The 12,500-nt window shown below is 43.6% G+C and overlaps 1 protein-coding gene across 2 annotated transcripts in view; it reads left to right on the top strand.

Moving 5' to 3' along the window:
• klf3 (Kruppel like factor 3 (basic)) overlaps positions 1–12,500 on the top strand; it is a 15,317-nt gene that overhangs the window by 1,989 nt on the left and 828 nt on the right. Inside the window, exons 1-6 of one of the 2 annotated variants that reach the window (XM_067584600.1) lie at positions 582–1,255; positions 5,814–5,874; positions 6,362–6,899; positions 7,443–7,590; positions 10,164–10,330; positions 10,446–12,500. The exon at positions 10,446–12,500 is cut by the window's right edge and continues 828 nt beyond it. In XM_067584600.1, coding sequence (XP_067440701.1) covers positions 5,833–5,874; positions 6,362–6,899; positions 7,443–7,590; positions 10,164–10,330; positions 10,446–10,627 — 1,077 coding nt within the window. In that variant the 5' untranslated portion in view covers positions 582–1,255; positions 5,814–5,832 and the 3' untranslated portion in view covers positions 10,628–12,500. Of the gene's footprint in view, positions 1–581; positions 1,256–5,813; positions 5,875–6,361; positions 6,900–7,442; positions 7,591–10,163; positions 10,331–10,445 lie in introns of those variants that run through there. The other variant, XM_067584599.1, reaches the window with a different exon arrangement.

Below are 12,500 nucleotides of genomic sequence, written 5' to 3' on the forward strand. Positions count from 1 at the left end.
AGTTGGTGATTCTCCATTAGAAGTAAAGAAAGTAAGGACACTGTGGTCCACAGACAGCCATAAACTTAAAAAGCTGTAACTCGTTACACAACTTCACATGTGTGCCAGCACACGCACACACACACACACACACACACACATTCATGTACACACATACACACACACTTCTGCAGTGTGTCTGTTACCGCTTTTAAACCGCTGGATTGAGCCACTGTGACTGCTCTCTCTTACCGCCACCCCCCCTCCCCATGTTTGAGGTTCATTGAAGTTTTGTCATATTTTGGTCGAAACCCACTTCGTTTTTCTTCCCTGTTTCTTTCTCTGCCTTGTTCTTTCCACTTCCATTTTGACATAGTTTGGTCAGAGCGGCTGTTTTTCTTTGCCTTCTCTCTCCTTTCATTCCCCCTCTCTCCTCTCATTCTTCGGGGTAAGGAGGTGCGGTGTTGGAGGGGGGGTGGGGGGGGGGGTCGGACAGGAAACCGCAGGCCCCCTGCAGCAGCACCCCCCATTTGGCTTCACTCTCCTCCTCCTCCTCCTTCTTCTCTTCTTTACACCCCCCGACCCATCACGCAGTGTGGAAATAATAACAGTCAGACTAAACTCTGAGGGCTTCCGCTCTTTCTCTCTGGCAGCTTCTCTCGTTCTCTCCTTCCCTCTGTCCTCAGTTGTCTGGAAAGCCTCAAAACTTTGCTCTCTCTGACAAGTACGGTAAGAGGTGCGTGCACGTGTGTGTGTGTATGTGTGTGTGTGTGTGTGTAAGTGTTTGAGCCTCATGTCAACTCCAGTGTGTCTTTGGATGTGTGTTTGTGTGTGTTGTGCGTGTGTGATGATGGATCCTGTTTCCTCTCCCCTGCTGATGGCCCCCTCTGGCTTCCCCCTGAGGTCTGCAGGCCTGCAGTCTGTCGGAGAGAGAGAGAGGGGCTCTGTGCCTGCGTCTGTGCATGTGTGTGCATGTGTGCTTAAAAGGATGGGAGGAGTGGGCTACGCGGCTCAGATGAGGGAGCAGGAAGCCAAAATAAGAGGATAGGGGGCTTCAGCGGGGGCCTTAAAGTGAGAGGAGTGAGCCAAAGAGTTCAAACTAGGAGTCAAAGTCGGAGCATGTGAGGCGTTATTAGGGGAGTCAGGAGTAGGAAGTGAGCTAAGGGGTTGAAATTAAGGGAGTAGGGAGATACACTAGGGGGGTGAAAGAAGGAGTAGATTCGGATGGGTTGGGGGCAACAGAAGGAGTGTGGAGCCACGTGAAACTGCACTGAAGGTGAGCTCAAGAAAAGGAAAAGTTAAATGCTGGAATATTAGCTTGACCTTTTGATGAGTCATGTAATTAGGATTTTAAGTAAGGATTAATCAGTGCATTCCCTTGAGAGGGGGGGGAGCAAATAGGTAACAAAGTATGAGTCTAGCCACAGTGCGTACATGAAGATTTACACTGCAAACAATGCTCTGTGTTAGTGCTGCATGAGTCGAAATGTTTCAGGTAAGTCGTACAAAAATGGAAAATGGGTGGTGAAGAAAGAAAGTGAAGGATAAGAGTCAGAAGCAGGGAATTGTAGGCTGTGGCGTAAATGTGTGTGTGTGTCTGTGTGCGTGTGTGTGCGTGTCTATTGCGGCGTGTTCTTGGACAAAGCTGTTGTCTGGAGGTTTCTGGTCTCTCTGGTGATCTCATCATCTCCAGCCTGTTGCCATTAGAGTGTGTGTGTGTGTGTGTGTGTGTTCATGTGTGAGTGCAGCCCTGTGTGTGTCTGCGTGCGTTTGAGCATGTGTGTCTGTAATAATTTAGTCCTTTAGTGATTTAGTGTGTGTATTCTGTTGAGCTAGCAGAAACTTGATGTGCGGCTGTGTGTGTGTGTGTGTGTGTGCGCACTTATATATGTGTGTGTATTTGTGTGGTTGAGTCAGTAGCCAGGGACTCCAAGCCACAATATTTTCCCCTTCAGTCATGTTGTTTTATATCATTCATAGAGAGAAAGAGGGAGAGTGTGGGGTGGCGAGGGGTTCAGATAAATACAGTAGTAAAGACGTGAATGATTGCTGTGCAGCGACTGAAGAGGAGGCGTAGAAGAAGATTTGGAGTCCAAGGGTGGAGAGAGAGGGGTGTAGGAAGTGTTTGCTGAGTGGGTTGGGGTTGAGTACACAGTAGCTCCACTGACCTAGAAGGACAATATTTGCAGACCGCACTTGACATGCACAAACACACACCCACATGTAGAGAGTGCACAGGGAGAAAATACATCCCAACAACCCAAGTGGGTTACTTATTTACCAAATAGGTGCAGTACACACTGGCTCCTTCACGTCACGGTGTGGATGTCTTTTATAATTTTTCACCTGAGGGATGTGCAGTACCCCCAGCAGATCAGTTTGACCCCGAATCGATTTGTCAGCAAGCTCCAGTTGCCGATTTATCTCTTCTGGCTTGTGGAGGTTGGCTGAAGAAGATGCTGTGCGACTAAATTAAATTTATTTCCTGTGATTGTCTAAACTTTTCTGCACCTCATTGTATTCTTTTGTGATGTACCCCCAGAGAAGTCTGTCTTTTCACAAGAACGGTTTTCCCACTCACCATCCAGCTGTCACATGTTGACTGATAATTCTCCTCTGTTCATTTCCCCGTGTGGTAAACCCCAAACAGAAATCTTTTTTTTTTTTTTTTTTTGCTGCTACTACTCTGTGACACAGATCTCTGTCACCTTCACCTCAATGTTCCGTGTTTGCTCAAACCAATGCTGACTGACTGACAGGCAGATTCAGCCCACTAAACTATAAGAAACATGTCTTAGTGTCTCAGACTTCATAAATCATCTTCACCGTCATGTGAGCGAGCCTGGGAGACATGACGTGCATGACAGGTGAACTCTGGGAGGAATAGTATGTTCTGTGGCTGCACATGTTTTTTGATTTTTTTTTTTTTTTCTTTCGAGGACTTAAATGTACACTAAGTGCTTCTGGGTTTGTGACAGAGAGATGAGCTCAGATAAGCAGCCATCTAGCTTCTTATGTTACGCTAATTATGACATTTTTTTCAGCATGTGAACGTAGATTTGCATGTGCAAAAAAAAAAAAAAAAACACAAATGACTCATCTGTTCACAGGTACACACATAGCTGAAAATCTCCCTCAGGGCCAGCACATCCTGCAGTGACAGGATCATTTGCATGTATAGTGTTTGATCCCATTTCACTCCTGTTTGAGTTTGATGGGTGGTTTTTTTTGGTTTTGTGGGTGTGTTTTAGATGCATGACACCTTACAGAGCCGGCTTGTCGGTCACTTTTTCCACATAATTCACATTTCATGAATTGTTTTCTCACTCAAACTCAGTCTATGTGATTATGCTTTTCAGTTTCTCAGTTTTTTTTTTAAAGTAAACATGGACCCAGTCAGACACAGAGAGGAATTATTTTCCTCATGGAGGTGGAAAGTTTATGACCACTGTCCACATGATCAGATGAATGCTGGATGTCTGGAAATATCTGCAGTAGATGGATCAGACATCTTAAAAAGATTTTGCCCCAGGTGTACTGCTAAAGAGGACATACAGTGGATGACTGCTTGTGGTCAAATGCAGAAGACAGGGTTGACAAACACAGCTGTAGGTCTGATGCTTTCCTATACAAATAGTGAATATATACACCTTTGTTTTGTATTTCATTACTGGAATTACTTGAGTAAAATAAAGCTGACAGAAGCATATTGTATATAATCTTTTTGTTGTGATAGAATCCTGGTTTAGGCACTGTTTTGAAAAGGTATAAAAAAATGTCACCAATCGCAAGATACTGTAATTGAAACAAATATTTGACAGATGAATTGTTAGTGGCAGCCCGACAGGTTGGACTGGAGCCTCAGGCCCAAAGCTGTGAATGAAGTTGGATTATATTGTCTGGGAATGGTTTCTGGTATTTTTCCATCAATGACACTGTGTCACCTTGTTTGTGAATCTGTTGAGGCGTGAGTTAGAAGTTTGCAGAAGTCTTTCAGTACAGTACTTGCTGCATTACTGCTTCAGTGGCTGAGAGGAATTTAGATACGTAATATGAACACAAGACAGATTCAAGGCATGAAGACTTTGGCCACAGTTGCTACTGTTTCCCTCAAGCCTGAATAATCTTTATCATTATATCATTTTTAGCTTATCTTTCCTATTTATGATACTTTGTGTTTTTTTAAAATGTTCTTATGTTTTCATTATTATCAGTTGTATGTTGTGTTGAATGTTGTCCCGTCTGTCCTGCTGCACTATGAGGGCAAACTGTTGTAATGGCAATGGCAATTAGGTCAACTCAACTGTTTTGGACATTTTGAGCTTCCTGTTTCTGTAGGTAAAATACACACTTGGCTGTAGAAACACTTCAAAAACTGAGAGTAATTCACCCTCTGTTACGTGGCCTATCTATCTGTGCTCCATACCTGCTCTTATTGTCACCTCTGCGTGTGATTCACAGCCACAATAGAACAACTGCTTGACCTCCAGTTGAACCACAATACAATACAAACCCGGATTAGAAAACACACCCCGAAAGACATATGTACACACACACGCGCGTGTGCACACAGTCACACACATACGCACACACACAGTCCCCACCTGACTGCAATCTCTTTGTTTCTTTGGAGCCGGGCGAAGGGTGAGGCTTCAGTCGTCATGTTCACACCCTTCCTGACCCAGCGAGCAAGCATCCTGCTCTCCTATTGGTCTGCTCCCCATCTGTACTCTGTACTGTGTGTGTGTGTGTGTGTGTGTGTTTGTGTGTGTGTGTGTGTGTGTGTGTGCGTGTGTGCGTGTGTATTAGGGTGTGACGGGCTGTGTTCTTGCCCATTTGTTAATAATTAAAGGCTAACTTGTCTCCAGACTGTGGACTTTAACCAGGTCACTCACTCACACACACACACACACACACACACACACACACACACACACACACAGACTCCCTCAGGGTACATTCTTTGACAGTTCATGTTGCCTTAATGCTCCAGTGAGCACACACACACGCACACACACACAGATTCTCACTCGTAAACACACTCATTTAGGTGCAAACACAGATTCATTGCAGCTGCACCTGGCCATTCAAAGCCAAGGTAACTGGAACCACCTTTGAAACCTCACACGTTTTTACTCCAAACACTTGACAGGCCTCTCGGTAGGTGGTGTGTGTTACCCTCTGCCTTTTTTTTTTTAGATTTGTGAGGTACTACAGCATCGCTGTATAGTCTTTAACACTATAGTTTCTAGCCACGTCACACCTGGACCTGTCTGTGGTCTAGTAAAACGTCTTGGCGTGAAGTCCCCTGCAGCATTGTCTGAGCTGACAAGTAATGTTTGTAAATTTGACAGACGGATTCTGGTGGGCGAAAGCAGGGAGGAGGAGAAAACACCTAAGATCTGACGGAAAAAAATATGTTTTGCTATTGTCTACTGTGATTTATTGGAATAGTAGGCGAGCTCATGCAGACACACACTTCAGACACTTGTTAGGCACCTATACTTAACTACAGACCCTGCTTGTCTAGCCTCTCCCTCTACTTTACTTTTCGTCACTTCTCAAAGGTGTAGGTGTGTGTGTGCATGTACTTGTCACTATAAATGTTTTGAAGTTTATTTCCTGTTTCTGAGCCTTGGAAATAAGATCATTTTATGCAGTGAAAAAGGTGATATTTAACTGTAACAGATGAAAATAGGAGGGATGTTAAACTGTCCTGAACACTAAAAGTAAAATAAAAAAACGTGTAAAATAAAGTGTTCAAGTGTGAGTTGATTAATGTTACGCATGAATTAAGTGTACTGATGGCTGTGTGTGTGTGTTTTATTTCATAGGAGCCTGGCCTGTGCAGCCATGCTGATGTATGATTACCCTCTGAAAACAGACATGGAGACGGTAAGGCACGTGTGTGTGTGTGTGTGTGTGTGCGTGCGTGTGTGTAGCTTTGAGTGCTTTTGTGTGTTTGTTGTTTATGTGCCTCCATCATTCCTAAACTTGTTTTTTGATGCCATACAGTAACTCCTACACACACATTCACTCACACACACTCCTGCTACGTGTCTAGACGGACTGGTTCCCACATTCCGGCTCTTCCTGGACAAACAGGCTGCTGTACAGTGGACATTTGCATACAATGGGTGCACACACTGCCAGGCATCAGGCTAATGAACACACACACACTGTACTCTGAGACATAACTGTTATCCGCTCCCGAACAGAAGTGGGTTTCAATTTTTTTGGCTGGCGTTAGTTGTTTGTGTGGCAAAAACATGTTTTCCCTGTTATTCAATGCAGAACGGAAATTTTTAACTCTCTGCTCTTTTGTCCCCCTTCACTGCTTCCTTCTTCTGTATCCTCCTCTCTTTTTTTTATTTTCTCACAGTCATTCTACTCATCGTTAGTGAAAACCCCGGAGCCATACGGCGTGATCTTCTCCCATCCCGCACATCTCTACCACCCTACGCAAATGCACGCCTTCACCCAGTCCCACACCCCCAGCAACCCCACACACACCCAGCTGGAGCCTGTGGACCTGTCAGTCAGCAAGCGCTCCTCCTCCACCTCTTCTTCCTCCTCCCCTCCCTGCTCCTCCCCAGCCTCCTCGCGCAGCTCCCCACCCTCCCCCTACAGCTCGGCAAGCCGCGGCTCCCCCCGCTGCTCCCCTCAACTGTCCCAGCTGCGCTCCTCGCCCTCCCATGCTCTGCCACCGCCCACTTCCTCGCTACCTTACCCCACTATGGTGGCTCCTCTGATTGGCTCAGGCTCTGGGGTCATCCAGGGGTCAGGGGTCATGGTGTCCCCGGTCATGGTGCCCCTGTCTGTCCTCTACCCCACCCCTCTCCACCTTCACCAGCAGATAATGGTGAGCCCGCCGGTCGCCAGTGATGACGACCATCATCGAAGCAGAGAGCACAAGACAGGTGAGACCTTGTTTATGGTTTTATTTAGTTCAACCTTCACTGAATACAACACAAGAGGCATTTAGTTAAGTTTAAAAACTACATTTTAAGAAAAAAACGTTCTCCTCAATTGTTTATATCTTTTACAGAAAATGAGGAAGTGCTCTTCATTTCCTCTGTACTTAAAATAACAGTTTCGACAGATTCTTGTTTCTTAGGAAAGCTGAAGGTCACTGAAATTCACAGAGGTCACCATCTGAATCTGAATCTCTTCTATGAGAGGGACAGATACACATAGATAATGACAAAATGCAAACATAACTATTAGGTGCATTTTATCACAGAGTTTGTTTGCAATGTCTATGCCTAGAAGGACTTTTGTAGTAGCATAAAAACAAAAAATGCTAGAATAAAGGGTTAAAATTTAGAAATATTCTGCAGTATAAATGTAGAATGAGGCCAAAAGATGAAAAAAAATGCATTTACTTAGATTAAGAGTCTACAGTCATGCTCTGTGAGGCTACACTGACCATACTGACTGGTGATTTCTTTGCTTCTACCCAGTTCACTCTTCGAAGCCCATGGAGCTGCGGGGCGACGCCCATGACCTGCACAGGCCAATCAAAACAGAGCCTCGCCCTGAGCTCACTCATGACCCCCACAGCAGCCATGAGATGAAGTCATCGGTCATCAGGATACCGCACGAATACGAGTAAGTGACGCACACTCACTCACAAATTTGGAGAGAAGCACGAAAAGTTTCACAAGTTTCACTGTCTGCTGCAGCGCTTCCCCTTTAACCTTATATGGAAGTAGCTGTCAGAGACTTATTTTCGACTGAATCCATATCTGTTCCTGTTGTGATTTTTTTTTTTTTTTTTTTAATGCAGGTGCAGTCCTAAGACTAGGGCTGAGTATAGCTAAAAGTTTTTCGATACCAGAACTGATACAATACACAGGTTTTGGTACACATGGGCAGGTGAAAAAATGTGAAGCGCATCTAAAATTAAACGAACCAATAAAGAATGCTCTAATATTGGCAAAGCTGTCAAGATTTAGCTTAACAAGATTTATTCAGACAGCAAAATGACATAATTACAAGATGGACTGATACAAAATGTCACAACTTTTCTTGCTATCAGGTTTACTATTATCATGGGAGATTTATGTGTCAAAAATACAGACTGTAACTTTTTATGCGACAGTAATTCTTGAGAATCATACCTGGGGGAAAAAAAGAGGTTTATATTCTATATGATATTATTTCAGTGAATTCAAGTTGGCTCTTTTGGTTAATAGTTTTACCACCACAGTAGTGGTAATGTTAATGAAAATTAATTCAGTTTACGTGGGGTAAGAAAAAGTTTGTCTTAATACGAGACATTTGCTCAAATAAAAACTGTGTAAAAGCATCAAAAACTGAGATTTAAATCAGGAAATAGTCAAAAAAAAATAAACAAAATGAAGTTCAGTGCTGGTTTTTGGTGCTTTTTTGTTACAGAGACATTTTGATTTCTACCAAAAAAGTATAGAGGTTCGATACCCAGCCGAACAGGTCCATATTTTGGAAATTAGAGGACAAATTTCTGCTGCTGTTTTCAGTCAGTTGACAAACTGACATCTCAACATGCTCTGATGCCTCTTGTTCCTGTAATGGCAATATGAGTGAGCGGAAGTAAACATAAAGCAGCTAAAAGACATACACGGAGATGAGTATTTAATATACAGAAATAACACAGGACCAGAAACACAGCAGCTGTCATGAACAACACACCACACACTAACTGTGCTGTATGGAGGAGTCTAACCTACATACAGGGTCAGATTCCTTCATTCCACTGTGGCGTCATTTAATCTTTTATCTCCAGTCATTACAGCGTTTTACTTCATCTTCTTATTGCCCTCACAAGTTTATATCGGACTACCGTCCGAATCCTGTCACCTCCCCTGTTCCTCTTCCTCCTCTCTCTCTTTCTGTCTTTCTCCTTCCTTGCTTGGCGCTTCCTGTATTTTTTAGCACTCATTGTCCGGCATCTGCGGCTCCCCACCCCTTTTTTACCCTCCTCTTCCGTTCCCCTCCCCTCTTCCCCTCTCTCCCATGCATCGTCTGTTTTGTACCGCAGTGTTTCATCTTCTGCAAAGTAACGGCTTTTAACCAAAGAAATAATTGCAGGTCGCTTACACATGTAATAGTCAGGGAATGTTGGCAGTAAGTTGATGTGAGTGTGTGTGTGTATGTGTGTGTGCTATAACCCCCCGTCCTCCCATCCTTTAGTTGTCAGAGTGGTTGCCATCACAGGGCGTCCTTGTCACAGTGCCAACCGTGAAAGTGGGCGCATCTAAAGCTGTCATCACCTCTCAAAACACAGTCACACCTGAACAATGTAAATGTACTGTATGTACAGTATATGGTAAATAGGTCAAGTTTGCTCAGTATGTGTAATGATGGGTTGGCCTAATTGTGTGTGTGTGTGTGTGTGTGTGTATGTGTGGGTTTCACGGGGGATTTTCGGCACATTCCTTTACGCAGAACTGATCTGAGAGGGATTCATATTTCAACACTCAACACCTGCTCGCAACTGCCACTTACACACACGCACGCACGCACACAGACACGCTTAAATGATAGTGTAGAAAGACAACTCCTTCTTGCTTTTTATTGTTTTTTTTTTGTTTTTTGTTTTTTTTACTGTGAAACACTTGAAGAAGTCTCTTTTCTACCCTATTCTCTTGTATTGTGTTTAGTGTAGTGTTGTCTGATTTTTATTTTATATTTCTTACACACATGTACACACAGGGTGCGTAGAGTTTGAAACCTAATCTGGTTTGGCCTGTTTAATTTGGATATGTGACTGGAAAGAGAATTGCAAAGGTGTATCTACTATTTCACAGTTTTTAGACTTCAAGAGCTTGTTTTTTTAGCTTCGTGTCAACGTTTCTTGGTTGAATGGTGAATTAAATCGACCAATACAAGAGAGATGACAAGACAAAGCAAAGGCGTGGTGGACTGGAAAAGGCGGGAGGTGTTTTTCAACTTCCTGACTACTAGACGTTTGTTATTGCATTGGAGATTGGCAGCGGCCAAATAACTGTAAAACTTGCATTTAGATTTCAACATCATGAAGGAAGGCCACTCTTATGTGACACCGTCGCCCTCTCCTGGTCAAATCAGATGAAGACATGTGAAGCTCTAACATCTTTTTTTCCTCTCTCTCTCTCTCTCTCTCTCTCTCTCTCTCTCTCTCTCTCTCTCTCTCTCTCTCTCTCTCTGTCTCTGTCTCTTAGGGGAAACAACCCGTCAGTAATAGTTCATTCAGGTGCGAAGCATCCTCTCCCTGCTGACTCTCCTGACTCACTGAAAAAGCGGAGAATCCACCGCTGTGATTTCACAGGCTGCAACAAAGTCTACACCAAGAGCTCCCACCTGAAAGCACACCGCAGGACACACACCGGTGAGACTCTTGATTCACATAAAAGCTGTACTTTTTCCAATCTGTGCAAACATTTTAATCATCTTTTACGAACCTTTTCTTAATGTTGATCTTCTTATTTTGTTCCGGTGTGCAGGTGAGAAACCCTACAAGTGCATGTGGGAAGGCTGCACGTGGAAGTTCGCCCGTTCAGACGAGCTGACGAGACACTTCCGCAAGCACACAGGAGTCAAACCGTTCCAGTGCCCCGACTGTGAACGCAGCTTCTCCCGCTCCGACCACCTGGCTTTGCACAAGAAGCGCCACCTCCTGGTGTAATATGTTGCACAGGGCAACTTGAAAGAAACTCGGTGCTGGGTTCAACGTTGGACTGTACCACTTTGACTTGAGGGGGGGATTTATAGTAAAGAGCTGGCCTTAAATATTGGACTCCGAGAGGGAGTGGGGAAATGTTCCTCAGGGTGCAAGTTTATACCCTTTCACCTCATTAGCCTGAATATGAGCTGGTGTCAGCCTGCTACTCATCTATCCATCAGTTTTGATCTTCTCTGCAGATTTACCAGCTCATCTTAACATTATAATAGAAATCTGGCTGTTGTACTAGACCTCTAATCAGCTGTGGAGGATCAAGACTTTTTTTTTTTTTTTTTTTTTGAGAGGGGCTGCAGTATCTCAGCTGGCCTGAGAGAGACGCCCCCTTGTGGCCACAGAACCGAAAACCTACACCTGCTCTGTTTAAAGGTATACTATGCAGGATTTGTTGGGTGGCATTTGCAAACATGTGGCATTCAAAGTTGGTCCCCCCTCCTCGGCTTAAGGAGCGAGAGAGAGAGAGAGAGAGCAGCATTGGTCAAGCAAGCTAGAGTGTGAATGAAGAGAACGAGCGGCACTGGTGAGAAAAAAAGCTGTAAATCAGATAAATAAAATGTTATTTTCTGATTGTTTCACATCCATGACACACAGACAGAGAGCAGAGCAGAGCAGAGGAGAGAGACGGAGACAGTGATGTAACCTGGTTGCTACGCTATGAGTCCCGACCTCGCACCCTGCTAGCTGTTATTGGCTGGGGGCTACACACCCACTGCCCAAATGTTGACGTCGAGAAATGTCCCAAACACAGCAAAATAATAAGAAAATACAGGCAGAGGGCAGAGTCTCTGCAGATAAAAACACCACCACAAACCTATAGTTGATCATAAGTGATGATTGAGAGGGATTCCTTTTGTATGAGTCTACATATTGTTTTTTTAGGAAAATCCTGCATAGTATACCTTTCAACTCCACAGCCAACAAAATACATCAAGACACACACACATCATCATGCTCAAGCTTTCGTTTCGCAACATCAGCTCTCACTTCACTGCATGCATTCGAGTAAAGATTGTGGACACACACAAACACACACGTTATTTGCTAGCTAGGCCAATATAATGTGAAACTTTCCAGAATGTATCATTATCACACCTACTGTGCATCGTGTCATACATCAGCTTTCTTATCAGTGCAGCTACCTGTGACATAACGCTAATGCCAACTCCTCCTTCATGGACCGCCGCATCAAAAACCACCACACACCTCATCTGCCTCTACAAGCTTACATCATGAAGTGACTTAAAAAAAACACAAACAGGTAATTAATGCTCGCTTTCTCTTGTACATACATGCACATGTTTTACAGCACACACAGCAGAAAACATGCACTTAGTAAAAGCAGCTCGGTCTTGTGTGCTTTTTGGTGTCTGGGTTGAAAAAAGGGGGACTTCTGGGTCTCATTCATTGTCAGAGTGAAGTGTTTTTTTATGTTTTCATTCAGAAATGTGAAAGTTGCTGCACAGGGGCATTATTGTTTTTAGTGAGGAAAAGACACCACTCAGTTGGTTTAAGGGTAGAAGCAATGAAATGTCTTATGTCTTAGATCAAGTTTGTGTTTCTATGATATGAACTTTGTTTTTGGTTTGTGACACCATGGTAGCCTTTTTTTTTTATTGTATGACACTTTTATATGGGAAAAATACAAAGTGCAAAGCAGGGAAATTTGCGCTTAACTTTTTGTTTTTCAGGAGTAGATGAGTTTTATTCAAGCCTGCCTTACAGGATGTCTGTTTTGATAAAAAAAAAAGTCATTTAATTCATTAGTGTTTAATATTTTAATATATCCATATAATGCCAATCAAAGGCCATAAGGTAGCAA

Source organism: Thunnus thynnus, chromosome 3, assembly GCF_963924715.1.
Source record: "Thunnus thynnus chromosome 3, fThuThy2.1, whole genome shotgun sequence".
Lineage (NCBI taxonomy): Eukaryota > Metazoa > Chordata > Actinopteri > Scombriformes > Scombridae > Thunnus > Thunnus thynnus.